Below are 13,918 nucleotides of genomic sequence, written 5' to 3' on the forward strand. Positions count from 1 at the left end.
CCCCCCCCCCCCCCCAGGTGATTTAAACTAAAATCGGAGATTTAAAAAAAAACAAAAATTACTTTCCCTCCCTCAAAACAAACAAATAAACAAACAAAACCCACCAAACCCCCACCACCACCAAAATAAAAAAACCCCGGCAGCAGCAGTGAGAGTCTCTCTCTCCCCCCCGCCCTCTCTCTGACTCTTTCAAAACTTCAGCCCCCGAAGTTCAGCTCAAGCAGCAGGGAGAAAGAAAGAGAAAGAGCTTTCAGCGGAGAGCTGGAAATTATGGGAGGAGGGACCCAGGTTCGGGTCAGAGTCTCCACAGGTTGGTTTGTTGTTGTTGGGATCTTTGGCTGGGGAAGGGGAGGCGGCGGGGGAAGGCTGCGAGCGGGTCCGAGAGGGTAGTGCTGCTTCCTCCTAACTCCGCGCTCTCGGGCGAGGACGGCAGGCAGGGAGGCAGAGGGAAAGGGTAAGAGCAATCGGGGCGTTGAAAAACTAACTCCATCTGCCTCCTCCCTCACCCGCAAACTTTCTATGCCGGGCGGGGGCCGCGGCAGAGACCGTCCGCGCCCAGCTGTCAAAAACACCCAGCGGCCGCCGCCAACTTCGTGGCGAGGGCGGCTAGCGCGGGCTGCCGCCCTCTCTGCCCTCTTTCCCCTTCCCGCTTCTCCGCCCGCCTGCCCCTCGCAGCGGCTGCGGTCCCTCCCGCTGCTTCTCCTCTTCCTTATCGGCTCCAGGCGCTGCTGGAGCGAGCGAGAGAGAAGGCGGCAAGGCGAAAGCAAGCTGGAGGGAGGGCTGAGAGGGGGCAGAGAGACGGCGCAAAATGGAGCGTAGCCCAAAGGAGGGGGTAAGGAGCCGGAGGGGGAGCGGGGAGAGTGTTAGAAAGGAAACGAAAAGTTAGGCAGAGGAAAAGTTTTCGCTCGTGGTGCCGGTTTCCCGCTTCCCACCCATTGCTCCATCAGCTCTCGGGACTCTGCTGCGGCGGCGGCGGCTGCTGCTCGGTGTGGGATCTGAGGAAATTTTTTGTAAAAGGGTGGGATTTTTTTTTCGGGGGGGGGGGAAGGGAGGCGGGAGGAGGTGAGCCGTCACGGTTGTACGTTCGCAGGGAACAGACAAGAGTCACATCTGTGTGTGACACGGAGCCAAACCGAGCGAAACCCTGCCCCGGCGGCGCCGTGGAAGCGCAGCCGCCGCGCCGGCCCTGGCTCGGCACAGCGCAAGCACACAGCGCCTGGCCCGCTCCCGCTGCCGCTCCCGCGGGGGGACGGGCGGGGCGGGCCCTCTGCGCCCTCCCGCGGCCGTAGGCGGGCCGGCCGGCGCGGCGCTGCCTGGGGCACCGCACGGCGCCGTGTCTCCGGACTGCTGGCCTTCTGTGCCCGCTTTCCCCTGTGAAACCTTTCCTTACCGATTCGAAGCGCGGTTCTTCCACCCGTGCCCCGCTCGCGGCGCAGAGGGGCTGGCAGAGCCGACCTGCGTTGCACAGGATGCCTGGCCGGGGGAAGGTGGCAGGGAGCTGTCAGGCTTCACCTACGGCACCGGCAGCCCGGTCCGTCCGGCTCCTGCCCGGCCCGAGAAGGCGCTGAGGGTCACCAGTGCGGTCAAAGCCGGCTCCCCTCCTCAGGCGCCGTATAAACACGAGGTTTATACACGAGGTTTGAACACGGCCGGACCGTTAAAAACTGAACGTGAGGGGAACTTTCCAGGCACTGTGGAACAGAGACAGCACATTTTGCTCCCTTTTGGTGTAGCTGTACACTTCGATGGCCTAGCACTTAGAAAAATTGAGAGGAGATGGGAGGTAGCTGATTTGCACTCCTGATTTTTCCTGCATCTGCTATGGACTAAACCCATGGCAAACTCTTCCGGTAATGAACTGCATGTCCCTGTGAATTACCAACTTCTCAAGCTTGATAATGATGCCTTAGGGTACCATATTTTGCCATCTTTGTTATTTGTGCGTTTACTATGGCTGTCAAAAGAGAGAAAGGTAAATGATCTACGTTTCTAAATTATCTATGTCTATGTAAAACTGGTTTTCATAAAAACTAATTTAATATTTCTCAGTGTTGTCTGTGTTTCTGTGGAAAATTCATCGTTTTCTGGTTATTCATCAGATACCTTCATTAGACATAATATGTATCAGTTTATGGACAGGATTTGCAGTGTCCACACTTCATCAGGATTAGTTTTGATCCTTGAGAGCGTGTTTCAGGCTCTAAACAGCGATTCAAGAGGATTTTGCATTTGTCAGGATTTTGGTTTTTTTTCTACAAGTACCTTAACCAATGAAGATTTTGAGTAATTTATTGTCATTCTAAAAAAAAAAAACCACCACACACACAAGATTAATTAAGCCATGATTTTATGCATTTTCTGTCAAAGGGGAGAGATAAGAAAAACCTTGTTAATTATTTCAGAGTCACATTTCATCGTACGTAAAAACGTATTTACCCTTTTGAAACTGGAAAGGGCCAAGAAGTTGCCAAAAAATTATGTTCACACAGCCCCCTCGTGGTCAAAGCCTTCAAGAGCCTCACATCCACCTCTGCTCACACGAAGCAGGGAAGGGTCCTGCCAGCCTGTTGTAGATTAAAAATAAAGTGCTGCAACCTTGGGTCGCAAAAGGCATGGTCACCTGCTAGAGTGAAGATGTGCCATCCCCGTAATCTTTACTAATCTTTACTGTGCAGTTTCACAGAAGCGAATCAAAGGTTTTAAGTGGTTACAGCTTTGTGAAATGAAAGGCTTATAGTAGGTAGACAGCCATTGACCTGAATTTGAAGCCAGCTTTCCTTACAACACTGGAAGAGTGTTTGGTTGTTTTCTTTTTAACGGGGGCTAGGCGTTTGAAGGATGTATTTCTGTATGCACTAAACAAGTAGATTACAGTCATAGTAACTTATATCACACAATAAAAATTTCTATCTAAGCTCTGATTTGTCATTTCAAAGACCCTGTAAGTATAGCACAATCCTTAATAGATTACAGTTACTTTATTTTTAAAGAATCTTAAATTATTTTATATGGAAACTAATAATGCCACATGGAGCTACTCCTTTGTTATCTTGCTTGATATTTGATTCAGCATTTTTAAACCTCTCTTTTTTTTTTCTTCCACCTGTCAATAAGCCCATGGCTTTTGTATTGACAATATATTACAACCTCTTGAAAGCTGATGAGGAGGTAAAATAGCTGGAGGCAAGTTGGCTGTTGGGAGTTCTGAGTCTTGAGTTGACAGTATGGGATTACAGGATAAACATTGTGGAGTAAAACATTTCTGCTCAAAGGATCATTAGAAAAAAAACTAACTGGTGGCATTTGAATATATAACATCATTAGACTTCAGATTGAACAAGCTCTAAGCACTTATTTTCCAAAATTTCGCATCTTTCAGAATCATGCTTTCAGTGACATATGCAATAGTGTTTTAAATTTCTATGGAGTTCTTGCTTTCAAATTTGTCTACTATGTGGTATATTCTGAGATAAAATTAGCAAGATAGGATTGTTATTAAAATACAATACCATACACGTGCACAGTGACTTTTGTTTCTTTATAGTGCTGTAGTGACTGTGAAATCAGCACATCATTGATGTTGCAGGAAATGACAACATATCTTTACTTGTAGTTCAATGAACACTGAAAAGACAGCATACAGACTCATGATGTGCCTCAGGACTATCTTATAACTTCTCAAAATGTGTACTTATCTTAAATTTTGGATATCATATGTAAGGTTTCAGAGAGTAACAGCAAAAATTTAACTTTTCCTTGCTTCTTAGACTAATGATATTGTTCATAAAGAAGGCAGCATCTAATAATTTCAGCCTCATGTCTATAAATAGGAATATCTGTAAAGCAAGTACTTTCTCATTGTAGATTTCCTTCAAAACCAGCTATAACCACCGTAAAGAATTAATAGTACTCTCTGGTTTGAGATTCATTAGTGTAACAAAGTTAGACAGTAAAATAGTTTTCTTCTGGTTTTTGTTTGTTTTATTTTCCAGACTGAAACACCAAGACATTGCAAGTTAGAGTCAGAGTAGTAACTGTAACTTGAGAAGAATGGAAGCATAATTCATCTAAATTGTGTTGTGTCCAGAATGTGGTATTTCTCTGCTATCTTGATATTCCTTCTCACAGAGGGAATTTCTGGTTCACTTATATCTTTTGCCCATTTTGCAAACCTGGTGATGCAGTCCAGAGGATGTGCCCAACAGAGCAGAGGTGGGACATAATGCACCAGAGGCCTGAAAGGGGCTATAGCAAGATACCCAACTGAAATCCTCCATATTCTGGTGGGTGGCAAGGTAAGAAAAAAACACTTCTTAAGAATGGCATAGTTGAAATGTTAATGACAAAACAGTTTACCAATAGAAAGAATCTCCAACAGAGAAGTTATTCCCAGTCCTGAATATGAAACCGTTGTCATAATCCACAACTTGTAGAGGGGCAAAGAATCCAATCCAAAAGTAACCATCAAAATTTTAGACCAATACCATCATGAAGTCGTAATCAGGTTATTCATTTTATTTAGGAATATGGCTGTAGCATCCATATACATACTGAATGTTTGTATTTAGTTGCTATTCTAACTATTCTAAGTATTCTAAGTATTAGTTACAATATTCTAAGTATTAGTTACAATAGCTAGCTTATAGCATGGCTTATAGCATGACTTACAATAGATAGGCTCCTACTTCCTATTACAGACTCTTCCTTTTTTTTCTTTTTAATTTTTCCTCTTTCTAGGCATTTTTACTTGATTTTTTTGCTAGTTAGTCTATCAGATACTGAAATTTTGGGAGAACTTCAGCCATTGTCAAGAACCTAATTAGAAGAGAATATCTGAGCATTTGTTATAAAAAAGGGTCTAATGATTCCTCTGGCAAACTGTAATTTCCTGACAGAATTTGAAGTTTGATCTGATGTAGGCAGAGTATCAAAGATGCTGTTTCTAAAGAAGTTCACCTAAACTTAGCTATGAACCACCAGAACCTGAGACAAGAATTGGAAAACTAGGGACCAACTGAAAACATTTTGTTTAAAGTCAGTTGCTCAGGTTCACACAGGAGCTTAGGTACAGGTGTGGAATCTAAGTTTCCAGGGTGGAGTTTAACTGCTTCATCTGCTTTAATTGTAGTTCTATGTTTCTGTCTCATTCATCAAACATCTTTCAGCCTTAAATTAGGAAAGTATTAGAAAAGAACCATCATTCATTATACAAGGCAATCCTTTTTGTTTAGGGAATATTATCCATTCTGTGTACTTGATACAGACAGATCTTGCAGGGGGAAAACAGTACATGATCGCATTGAAGGGCTGAATTAATGTTGCGTAGACACTCAAAATATTTCCTAACTTCTGAACATACACCTTTCTAACTCCTGCTAACAATTGACAAAATTCAGTATTAAGTTCATGAAACCATGTCAAATAATAATACTGATAGTTAGGTGTTCTGAGTCAAAAAGTATTTTTGTCATTGAAGAAGTGAAATAAGAACAGCTAATTGTTTCCTTTTCCTCTTGCAGTAAAATATTGCAGGTGATTTGAAGTCTTTCCAGCACTTAAATGTTGCTAGGTCCTCCCAGTCATAACGGGTTTTTTTGGAGATGAAAAAAGGTTGTCAGCAGCATGTCCATCTTTTTTTCTTTTTGTACCATATTCTCTGTACCCAATCTTTTCTAACACTCTTTTAGAGCTTTCTGTCACACAGTTTGATTTATCCTAAACTTTCCCAAATGCATTAGCAGACGTTCTTAAAGACAAATGTACTTCCAGTACTTTATGAACTCAGCTGAAAGAATATATATGAAAAGCAATAGATATAGATGTTACTTTGTAGTTCTACAACAGTTTTTGTAAGGGACACTAGAAGGTTTTAAACAGGAGCAAAGAAACAAAACTGTTCAACCCACTTTAGAGACGGATGGAATATAGTGCAATAAGTTTCAGCAACTTGCTTAAAGTAGTAAAGAAAGAAAATACATGTTTTCGTTTATTTGCAGTTTTATTATCATTCTTTCTCCAAAAAGAATACATATGTTTACATTTAAGAGCTCTCTAAATTGAAGTTTCTTCTTTCTCTGTTGTCACTTCCAATCTTTGTCCATCAAGATTGTTTTCTATAACTTAGTAATTGCTAGTCAGAGACCACACATAGTGTTCTATATGCATTCTGGAATACTTTTCAGCTTATCTCATATAACACTTGAGGGTATTTTTCCCAAGTGAATCTCAATGTTTTTCAGTTCTCTTAGTGTTTTACCATTTGTTTTCCTTATTACTCCAGTCAAAAGTGATTCCCTTGGAGAGTTAGTTGTAAGCACAACTTTTTTCTTATCCAGTTTAACTGCTTTAGTCTTGAACTTTAATTGTTGATGGGATTTTACTTCTTTTATCTTGGTATCTTACAATGAGCATTTAACTTGATCTCATAAATTGGTTTTAACAAATAAAATGCCCCAGTCACAGCTAATAGTGATTGGTGGCTCAGTATCTTAAAAATGTCAAATGTAAATTGGCGGTGCAAGTCACAAAATCTTTCATGTCCAGGCTCGAGAGATTACTGCTAAGACTTCCCTACTTTTAGAAAAATTATTTTTTCTGCTATTCACACCTTGCTTAAATGGAGGCTTAAAATGGATGTGGCAACCTAACCTGAGTACAGTACAGAACATAAAAGCAGGCTTTAAATAATGTGGCATATAAACATTACTCATGCATCACAACTTCTTTATTCCTTTTTATTTTTTTTAATAATTGCTTTAAAAAATAAAATACTAATTGACCTTCTTGTCAAGAGAAAGAAAAGAAGGCAGAAGAATTGACAGCTTGATACTTGCCTTTCTGCAAAAGACCAGCTTCTGGATTTGGGCCTCTCTTAGCTATGGATTCAACTATTCAACTACTAGCAGATACTTAATAGGTCTTGTTTGAGCTTAAGCTTGATTGTAAGCCTCACATCCAAAGATCTAGTTGGAATACCAGGTACTCTTGCTGCTCTTTAGTATAAAAACTTTGTTGAGGAGATCTACTAGACTTCCTGTATTCGTTCATTTTGGACAAAAAAAAAAATTGCAAAAAGAAGGTAGACTTTGCTACTGGAATTGCTACTTATACCTTAAGTCTGAGGACACAGGAGAAAATAGAAAATTACAATATCGTTTCCAAAACCTGGTTTCTTTCTTAAAGTACTTTTTCATCCACTGGATCATAAGTCAAATACTGTTTGCAATTGATAATGCTATCCAGATAGAACTCTGAATTTCCTTTCTGTTCTTTGGCTGCCCCACAAGTTTGATTTTACGTCCAAAGGGTTGGTCTTTGAGCTTTCACCAATCTCTTAAAGTTTGTGGCCCCACCAGCGTGTATGTGTATATATGTGTGTGTATGTGAATATACGTATATGTGTATATATATGTGTGTGTGTATATATATATGTAGGTATGCAGTTATAAACATATACATATGTAAGTATACACGGATACATATATAGACATACACACGTGTGTGTGTGTGTGTGTGTGTGTGTGTGTGCATATGTATATGTGTATTCAAGGCACACAAGACAAGTCTGTAACATCCCTGGAGTGCGATGACAAAAGCTGACTGAAAGCAGAGCGGTAGTCAAACAGTGACTGGAAATATACTACTTCACTGAATATATGGGCTGGTCACTGTTCATCACTAACTAAGGTTCATCCACGTGTTAATTCTAACAGTTACCATTCTGCAACGTTAAGTGCAGTCTTAAACGAGCTTGTCCTTCGCAGTTGCTAACCTATCCTCACATCACGACCCAGAAAAACAGACTTCAGTAAAATGAGGTCCTCGGTCATTTCGATTTTTAATTTTTAAATTAAAAGGTCGTGAAAACGCAAACCCTGCTTTGCAAACCTCCTGCTGTAAAGGAGACGGGCGTTTGCACAGCACGTGAAATAAGAAGCAAAAACTTGTTCGAAGCTGGTCGGGGGGGTCCCCCTTCCCTTTTACAGTCAGGGCATCGGCACAACTCTGTTCGGTTAGCAATCGCTGATTGGAGAAGTGCAAACTGCAAGCACATGCACAACAAAAAGAAAAGAGTTTCAGAGGGAAGGTGGATTTACACTCATGTCTCCCTGCCGCAGACGTTGTTTCACACGCAAACACACAACTCCTTCCAGGCTCTCAAAGATTACCTTTACATTGTGTGCAAACCTTACTCATTTCCTAGGAGAAGGTGGTGTCCAAAACAGATAGACCACCGTATATCCGATTCAACAACTCCACTCTCCCTCCGTCCATACTCACTTTTTTTACGCTAGCCCCTCATATTTAGTGAAGGCAAGGAGGCGGTAAAAAAGCATGTGGTCATCCCATTTCAACCCCCCAAACTCAAAGTTTAGCACAGCCTCCTGGGCATTTTCACCCCAATCCACGCAGCACAGAGCTGATTTATTTATTATCCTCCTCCTTTGCTCGGCTGTTTGCTTATTTGAAGACTGAAACACACCGATGGCGAGCAGGGCTGCTTGTGTTACTACACAATTTATTAATCAAATCAAACCAAAGTAAAGGCTAGAATGAAAACGAAAGGCTGCTGGAAACTTCTTACCATCTCTGCATGCTGGTTGTCAAGTGCACCCCCTGTCTCTCGAACTCCTTTCAGCGGCAGTGCCTGCACCCTTCCTTTTGCCTCTGGGCTCTCAGCGCCTCACTCACTCTCTTTTACCCCCTCTCTTTCCGTCTCCCCCCTTCCGCCCCCCCCCCCCANCGCAGTGGTGAGAGTGCTGCATCCTAACCACTAGACCACCAGGGGTCCCCTCTATGGAAAAGTAGAATAAGGGAAATAGTGAACAGTTGGCTAAATGGTTCTTTTTAAAACCTCAAAATGTTTTAGAGTCAATTCAAAATGTAAATGTGGGTCTTTCTGAATTGGTAAATTCTAGTTTGTGAGTTTCAATTACACAGGGCAGGAGAGTCTTTTGGTATATTTGTTGTCAAGGATAAAAAAAAAATTTCTACTGTGAAAGTCCATTTAGACTTGTGTCATTCACCCTATAGGTACTATTAATGAATATCTCTGTTCAGGTATTAACAGAGGTATATACCTGAATATACCTAGAGCTAGACGTGAGGAGGACAGGGCAATGCCTCTAATGAAGAATCAAAGGAAGTTATGATTTGAAGGACTGCAAGAAGCTCTTCTTTGTGAAATACTCTGACAGAAAGAGGGGCTGTTCATAGAATATGACATTGAATCTGTAGCAGCTGAGATTTTCTTTGTCAAATTATGCTGTATATGCTGAACATTTTAATTTTACTCTGATTTCTTGGTGTATCTGGAAGGTTTTCATATGCATGTATTCTCTGCCCTATGGCTTTTGCAAACAAATACATTATGTACATGCAAAAGTCATTTTATGTTTGATACACATAAATAAAAAAAGTTGTTGATACTCTGTTTGGCTTTGTGATCTAGACAGCATGAATTTTAAATTTTAAACAGTTCTGCAACCTGTCCCAGTCGAAGGTGGCAACATTGTTTCACAGATCACTCTGATGAGGTCAAGTTTCTTGACTAAATACATTGCTACTAAAGAAGAACTTCCACAAGCTGTGAGATAAGAACTATGACAACTGTTACAAAATCAGCAGTTATGTGGGATCTTCAGTTCAGTGACATGACTAGCAAATAAAATATTTAAATTTAAAATACGAGCTTTACTGTTCTGTAGTCTATAACTGAATAATCGCAGAATTAGTTGAATCTTCAGATAGTCTAGCAGATACAGTCTTATGGGTTTGATGGTGTGGAAAGTCCATGAATCCAGTCTTTATTGTCAGTGCCTCCCCTAACATTGTTGCTATTCCCTGTTTCAGTCTTTAATAATAAAGGATAGCTCAGGGTTTCAACGTGGTTTCTTCTTTTTTTTTTCTTTCTCCCTAGAAGTTTAAAGAATGGTTGAAATACAGTCCAAGTCACATTTGTAAAAGGATACTGCCTCTAAGTACTCTTCTAAATAATTTCAGATATTTCTCTTAAAAGACAAAAAGTATTTCCTTGTAACTTCTTCAGCTTCTTTTGTGTTCTTATTTCTTTTACAAACCGGCCACGTGCACATGCACACACAAGCATTTCTTAGTGCTTTGTAAGAGGTGTTAATAGAATTGAAATAATTGCTTTAAAATTGAAGATAAAATAAATTCTATATTTGAAAGGAAATATGATCTTTAATTGAAGTGCCGCATTTATGCAGAGGAAAGACAGAAACATCTGGTTCTTCATGTATAGTTTTGGGAGGCATTTAGTCAGGAAATCTGCCGTAGAAGCATACCAATGGATACATTTTTCCAGACACTAGAGGAAAATGCTATTCATCAGTAGTGCAACTAGCTCAGAGTCTCATTTTGTAGGAGAGGGGCATCAAAAGAAATACATAATGATCTACTTCTAGCTCTAATAATACTTCACTCTCTATTTGCCTTATTCAAAATTATCTTACCTCTAGCCTTCAAAATATTTTACGGTATTACTATAAAGGCTAGACCAATAATGTAGGTTCTAAATTTACTTACTTATACCGGGAAAAGTAAATCTATCCATATAAAATAGCTACATGTTACTGGTGTCATACCTTTTAGATGAAAAGCCTGTATTGTGATGGTGAACAGCAGATACAAACCGCCCAGCATCATCACTGCATATGACAAGCATACGTTACTTCATTTTGAACTGGATCTGTGCAGTCTGTATGACATCTTGAATTTATGGAATTGCAGAGTTTTGGATCTGGATTAAGTCTCAGGACTTCTAAGAGAAGATTAGTATATGTGGAACATCTCTATGAGATGTTGTTTTAGAATTTTCTAAAAAATCCCACTATACCCTCCATAAGTGGCCTTTATTAGCCTCCAGCACTTCACTGCCTTTAATGTTAGATTTTCCTAATAGCTAAAAAAAATATTTTTCCTATAAATAAACTAATTCCTACTTGTCCTGTCCTAGACAGATTTCACAGCAGACTTGTGAATACTGGAAGACCTTTCTCCTGTTCTTTTTAGGCTTCCACTTCCCCCATAGACCCAACAGTGCTTTTGCCTTCAAGCATTTCTCATGGGTTGTATTTCTGAAAATTATTAGCACTCTTAATGCTTTTTCCTGAGTACTACTCAACTTACCTTAAATGCCAGCAAGTTCACTAGTCTGATTTGCAAATAGTTTTCTAGCTTAAGCTTTATGTGATCCATAGATAATAGAGTAATTACCTAGTGTATTTGATGTACAGTATTCTTGGTAATGCATCTGAAAATGGCATTTGCTTTTTAATATCATACTGATCTAGTCAGCTTATGTTCCACTCTAACTGGATATCCCCATCTGTATTACTGTGATACACAATAATCCAAGATGCTTAGACTTTTTTTTTATTATTATTTTTACCTAACTCTGTGTTGTTCTTTGGCAGTAACTTTTAAACAAACCTTTCTTAGCTACTCTCAGTTTATCAAGACAACATAAAATATGCTTTACTCTGTCACCAAAGTTGTTACTAGAATCATGATCAACCTTATAATTGTCAAAATTCCTCTGTTCCATGCCATGTGTTTCAAGACACAGCTGAGCCAAGTAATCACGACTGCTGATCAAAGATTATCAGCTCACTTACAAAAACAGTACAAATGTTATCAAACGAGACAGAAGCTAAACTAATATATGCTTTTACATGACTCTTTGTGGTGGTTTGGGCTAGGCCTTTCTTGGTGACCAGTTTGTAACCAAAGAAGGGTCCAGATTTACCCAGTATTCTCTACGATTTTTCTGTAAGCCAGACTATAAGAAGAAAGGAGGAGAGGCCTTCGCTCTCTTTCCTTCCGGCGGCTTGGAGGTGCAGGTTCCCTGCTGTTGAGTCTGTCGTGTTGGGGAGCGAGGCCTGGTTAGGCCTTGCCGACCTTGGGAGGCGGAGGTTGCCGGCGATCGTTCCGGAGCGACTCTCGGTTGTCCCAAGGAGAGTAGTGAGCTATTTCCTTGCTAACTCTTTTAGTTACTAGATCTCGGGCTACTGATTGGGATATATATATTTTTTATTTTATTTTTGTTCCCTTTCCCTTCCCCCTTCCCTTTCCCTTGTGAAATTGTATATATTTTAATTGTATATAAGTGTAACATAGGTGTAAATATATTTATATATATCACTTTAGCTGTCTCTCTCTCGTTTCGGGTTTTCTTAGTGGGTTTTTTCCTCCCTCTTCTCCCTGAGGTTTGGAGGGGGGGACACTTCTGGTGGTAGGATTTGGAGACTTGGCGGGGAGCCAGCTTCAAACCATATCACTCTTGAAACCTATTGTAGATAGTTTGTTACTTTTGTGCAGCTTGTATCCTGAAAATCATATTAATTCAGGTTTAACTACAACCTTGCCACTAGAGCTATTGACAAACCTGTGAAGACTTGTGCATTCTTCTCTGAAAACTACCTTATAAGACCTATATAGGATTACAATTTTTGAGGATGCTAAGGTCTCTTTGGCTTGACATAGAGCTATACATTCATTTAGTATTAGTAGAAACACTTAAATGTTAGTAAAAATTAAATTAGATTTCCCATAATGAGTATTCTCAAGTTTGAAAAATTTATTTGAAATTTCTTGGTATTTCATGCATGGCCTCCTTCTTTGTAAAATCATCCTAATGGCAACAGCTCTTATGGTGGGGGGAAACAGTTTTCCCCCCAAAGTTATAAAATGCTAAAACCCCAGGGGGTGGTGACCCTTGAGGTTTTTAACCAATGAGTGCTTTTGCAAAATATAAACATATCACAAGCAGAATGGAAGAGAAGGTGATGTTGTAGTTGTTGCTGGAGAAATAACCATGTTCTGAGGCCACGAGGAGAAGGGGCAGGAGCCCCTCTGGGGGGACATGGCCCCCCTGCCCCCAGCAGGGGGGCTACAGGGACTTGGAACAGTGTAAAACTGGGCTAAGTACCTGTAGCTAGAAAGCTAAAGATGTTTCTCCACTGTGAGCCACAGCAAGAGATACTGAAAAGTGGTGGCAGAACAGCAGTGGACAAAGAAAGTGGCAGAGAGCCAGAAGAGATAAGACCAAGCAGCAACGGCAGGCATGCAGCAACACAGAGAGAACTCCTGGAAGGAGAGAGAGAAAGAGAGCCAGCAGCAGAGAGAGCAAGACTAAACTACAGAGACAGAGTTCTGGGGTAAGAACTGAATCAAAAACCCCCAAACTCCTTGGAGACCCCTCCTAGAAGGGAGGAGTGAAGTGCAGTAGCACTGCAGAGAGGAGCTGAAAAGCTCAGGCGTCCTGGAAAGCTAGACCAGGATGGCCAAAGGAATGCAGAGGGGGTGACCTTGGCCCCCCCTTGCTGCTGCTGCTAAGCTAAGCTAGCAGCCTGAGATCAGAGCCCAAGAACTCTGTAGGGAAACTTGAATCCCCTGAAGATAAGGACTGTCATGAAGACCCCTGCACTTCGTGATATGATGTGGTGAAGCGCCCTTGTCCTGGGAAACGCAGCCCACAGAAGAGAAGACCCTCTCTTGGAGACGACGGGCTGAGGGGCTTGGATACCCCCTCGTGTGTACTGGCAGAGATCCAGCTACAGCTGCTGCATGGAAGAGAGAGACAGAGAACCTGCTGCCTTAAAAACACTGCTGCTCTGAGAGTAGAAAGGATCTTTCCTTCTTCCCTCCTGGACTTTAATTTGGAGGGGAGAAGAGATTTGATCCATTGTAAATACTGTTTTGTCATGGTAGAGTTTAGAGATAGTTAAGATTGTATATAATGTATTGTAGTATTTATTTGTACAGTCGTAATATATAATCCCTTTCCCCCATTTTGAGTCTCGTGTGGTGTCTGGAAAACCCATCTCACACTGGGGGTTTGGACTAGGGAATTAGGTTTTTGGGGTTCTCAAACCATGACAGCTCTACATTTTCC

The 13,918-nt window shown here is 41.1% G+C and overlaps 2 protein-coding genes across 3 annotated transcripts in view; one reads left to right on the top strand and one right to left on the bottom strand.

Annotated features, from left to right (window-relative positions):
• BNC2 (basonuclin 2) overlaps positions 1 to 1,024 on the bottom strand; it is a 331,782-nt gene extending 330,758 nt beyond the window's left edge. For both annotated transcript variants that reach the window (XM_017806151.1, XM_017806153.1), the window contains exon 1: positions 933 to 1,024. In XM_017806151.1, the coding sequence (XP_017661640.1) occupies positions 933 to 944 (12 nt within the window). In that variant the 5' untranslated portion in view covers positions 945 to 1,024. The remainder of the gene's footprint in view (positions 1 to 932) is intronic.
• The window catches only part of CNTLN (centlein), a 272,029-nt gene continuing 258,760 nt past the window's right edge, over positions 650 to 13,918 (top strand). The window contains exon 1 of the mRNA XM_017806135.1: positions 650 to 832. Within this exon, the coding sequence (XP_017661624.1) occupies positions 809 to 832 (24 nt within the window). The 5' untranslated portion in view covers positions 650 to 808. The remainder of the gene's footprint in view (positions 833 to 13,918) is intronic.

This window comes from Lepidothrix coronata, unplaced genomic scaffold, assembly GCF_001604755.1.
Source record: "Lepidothrix coronata isolate B3197 unplaced genomic scaffold, Lepidothrix_coronata-1.0 Scaffold14, whole genome shotgun sequence".
Taxonomy (NCBI): Eukaryota; Metazoa; Chordata; class Aves; order Passeriformes; family Pipridae; genus Lepidothrix; species Lepidothrix coronata.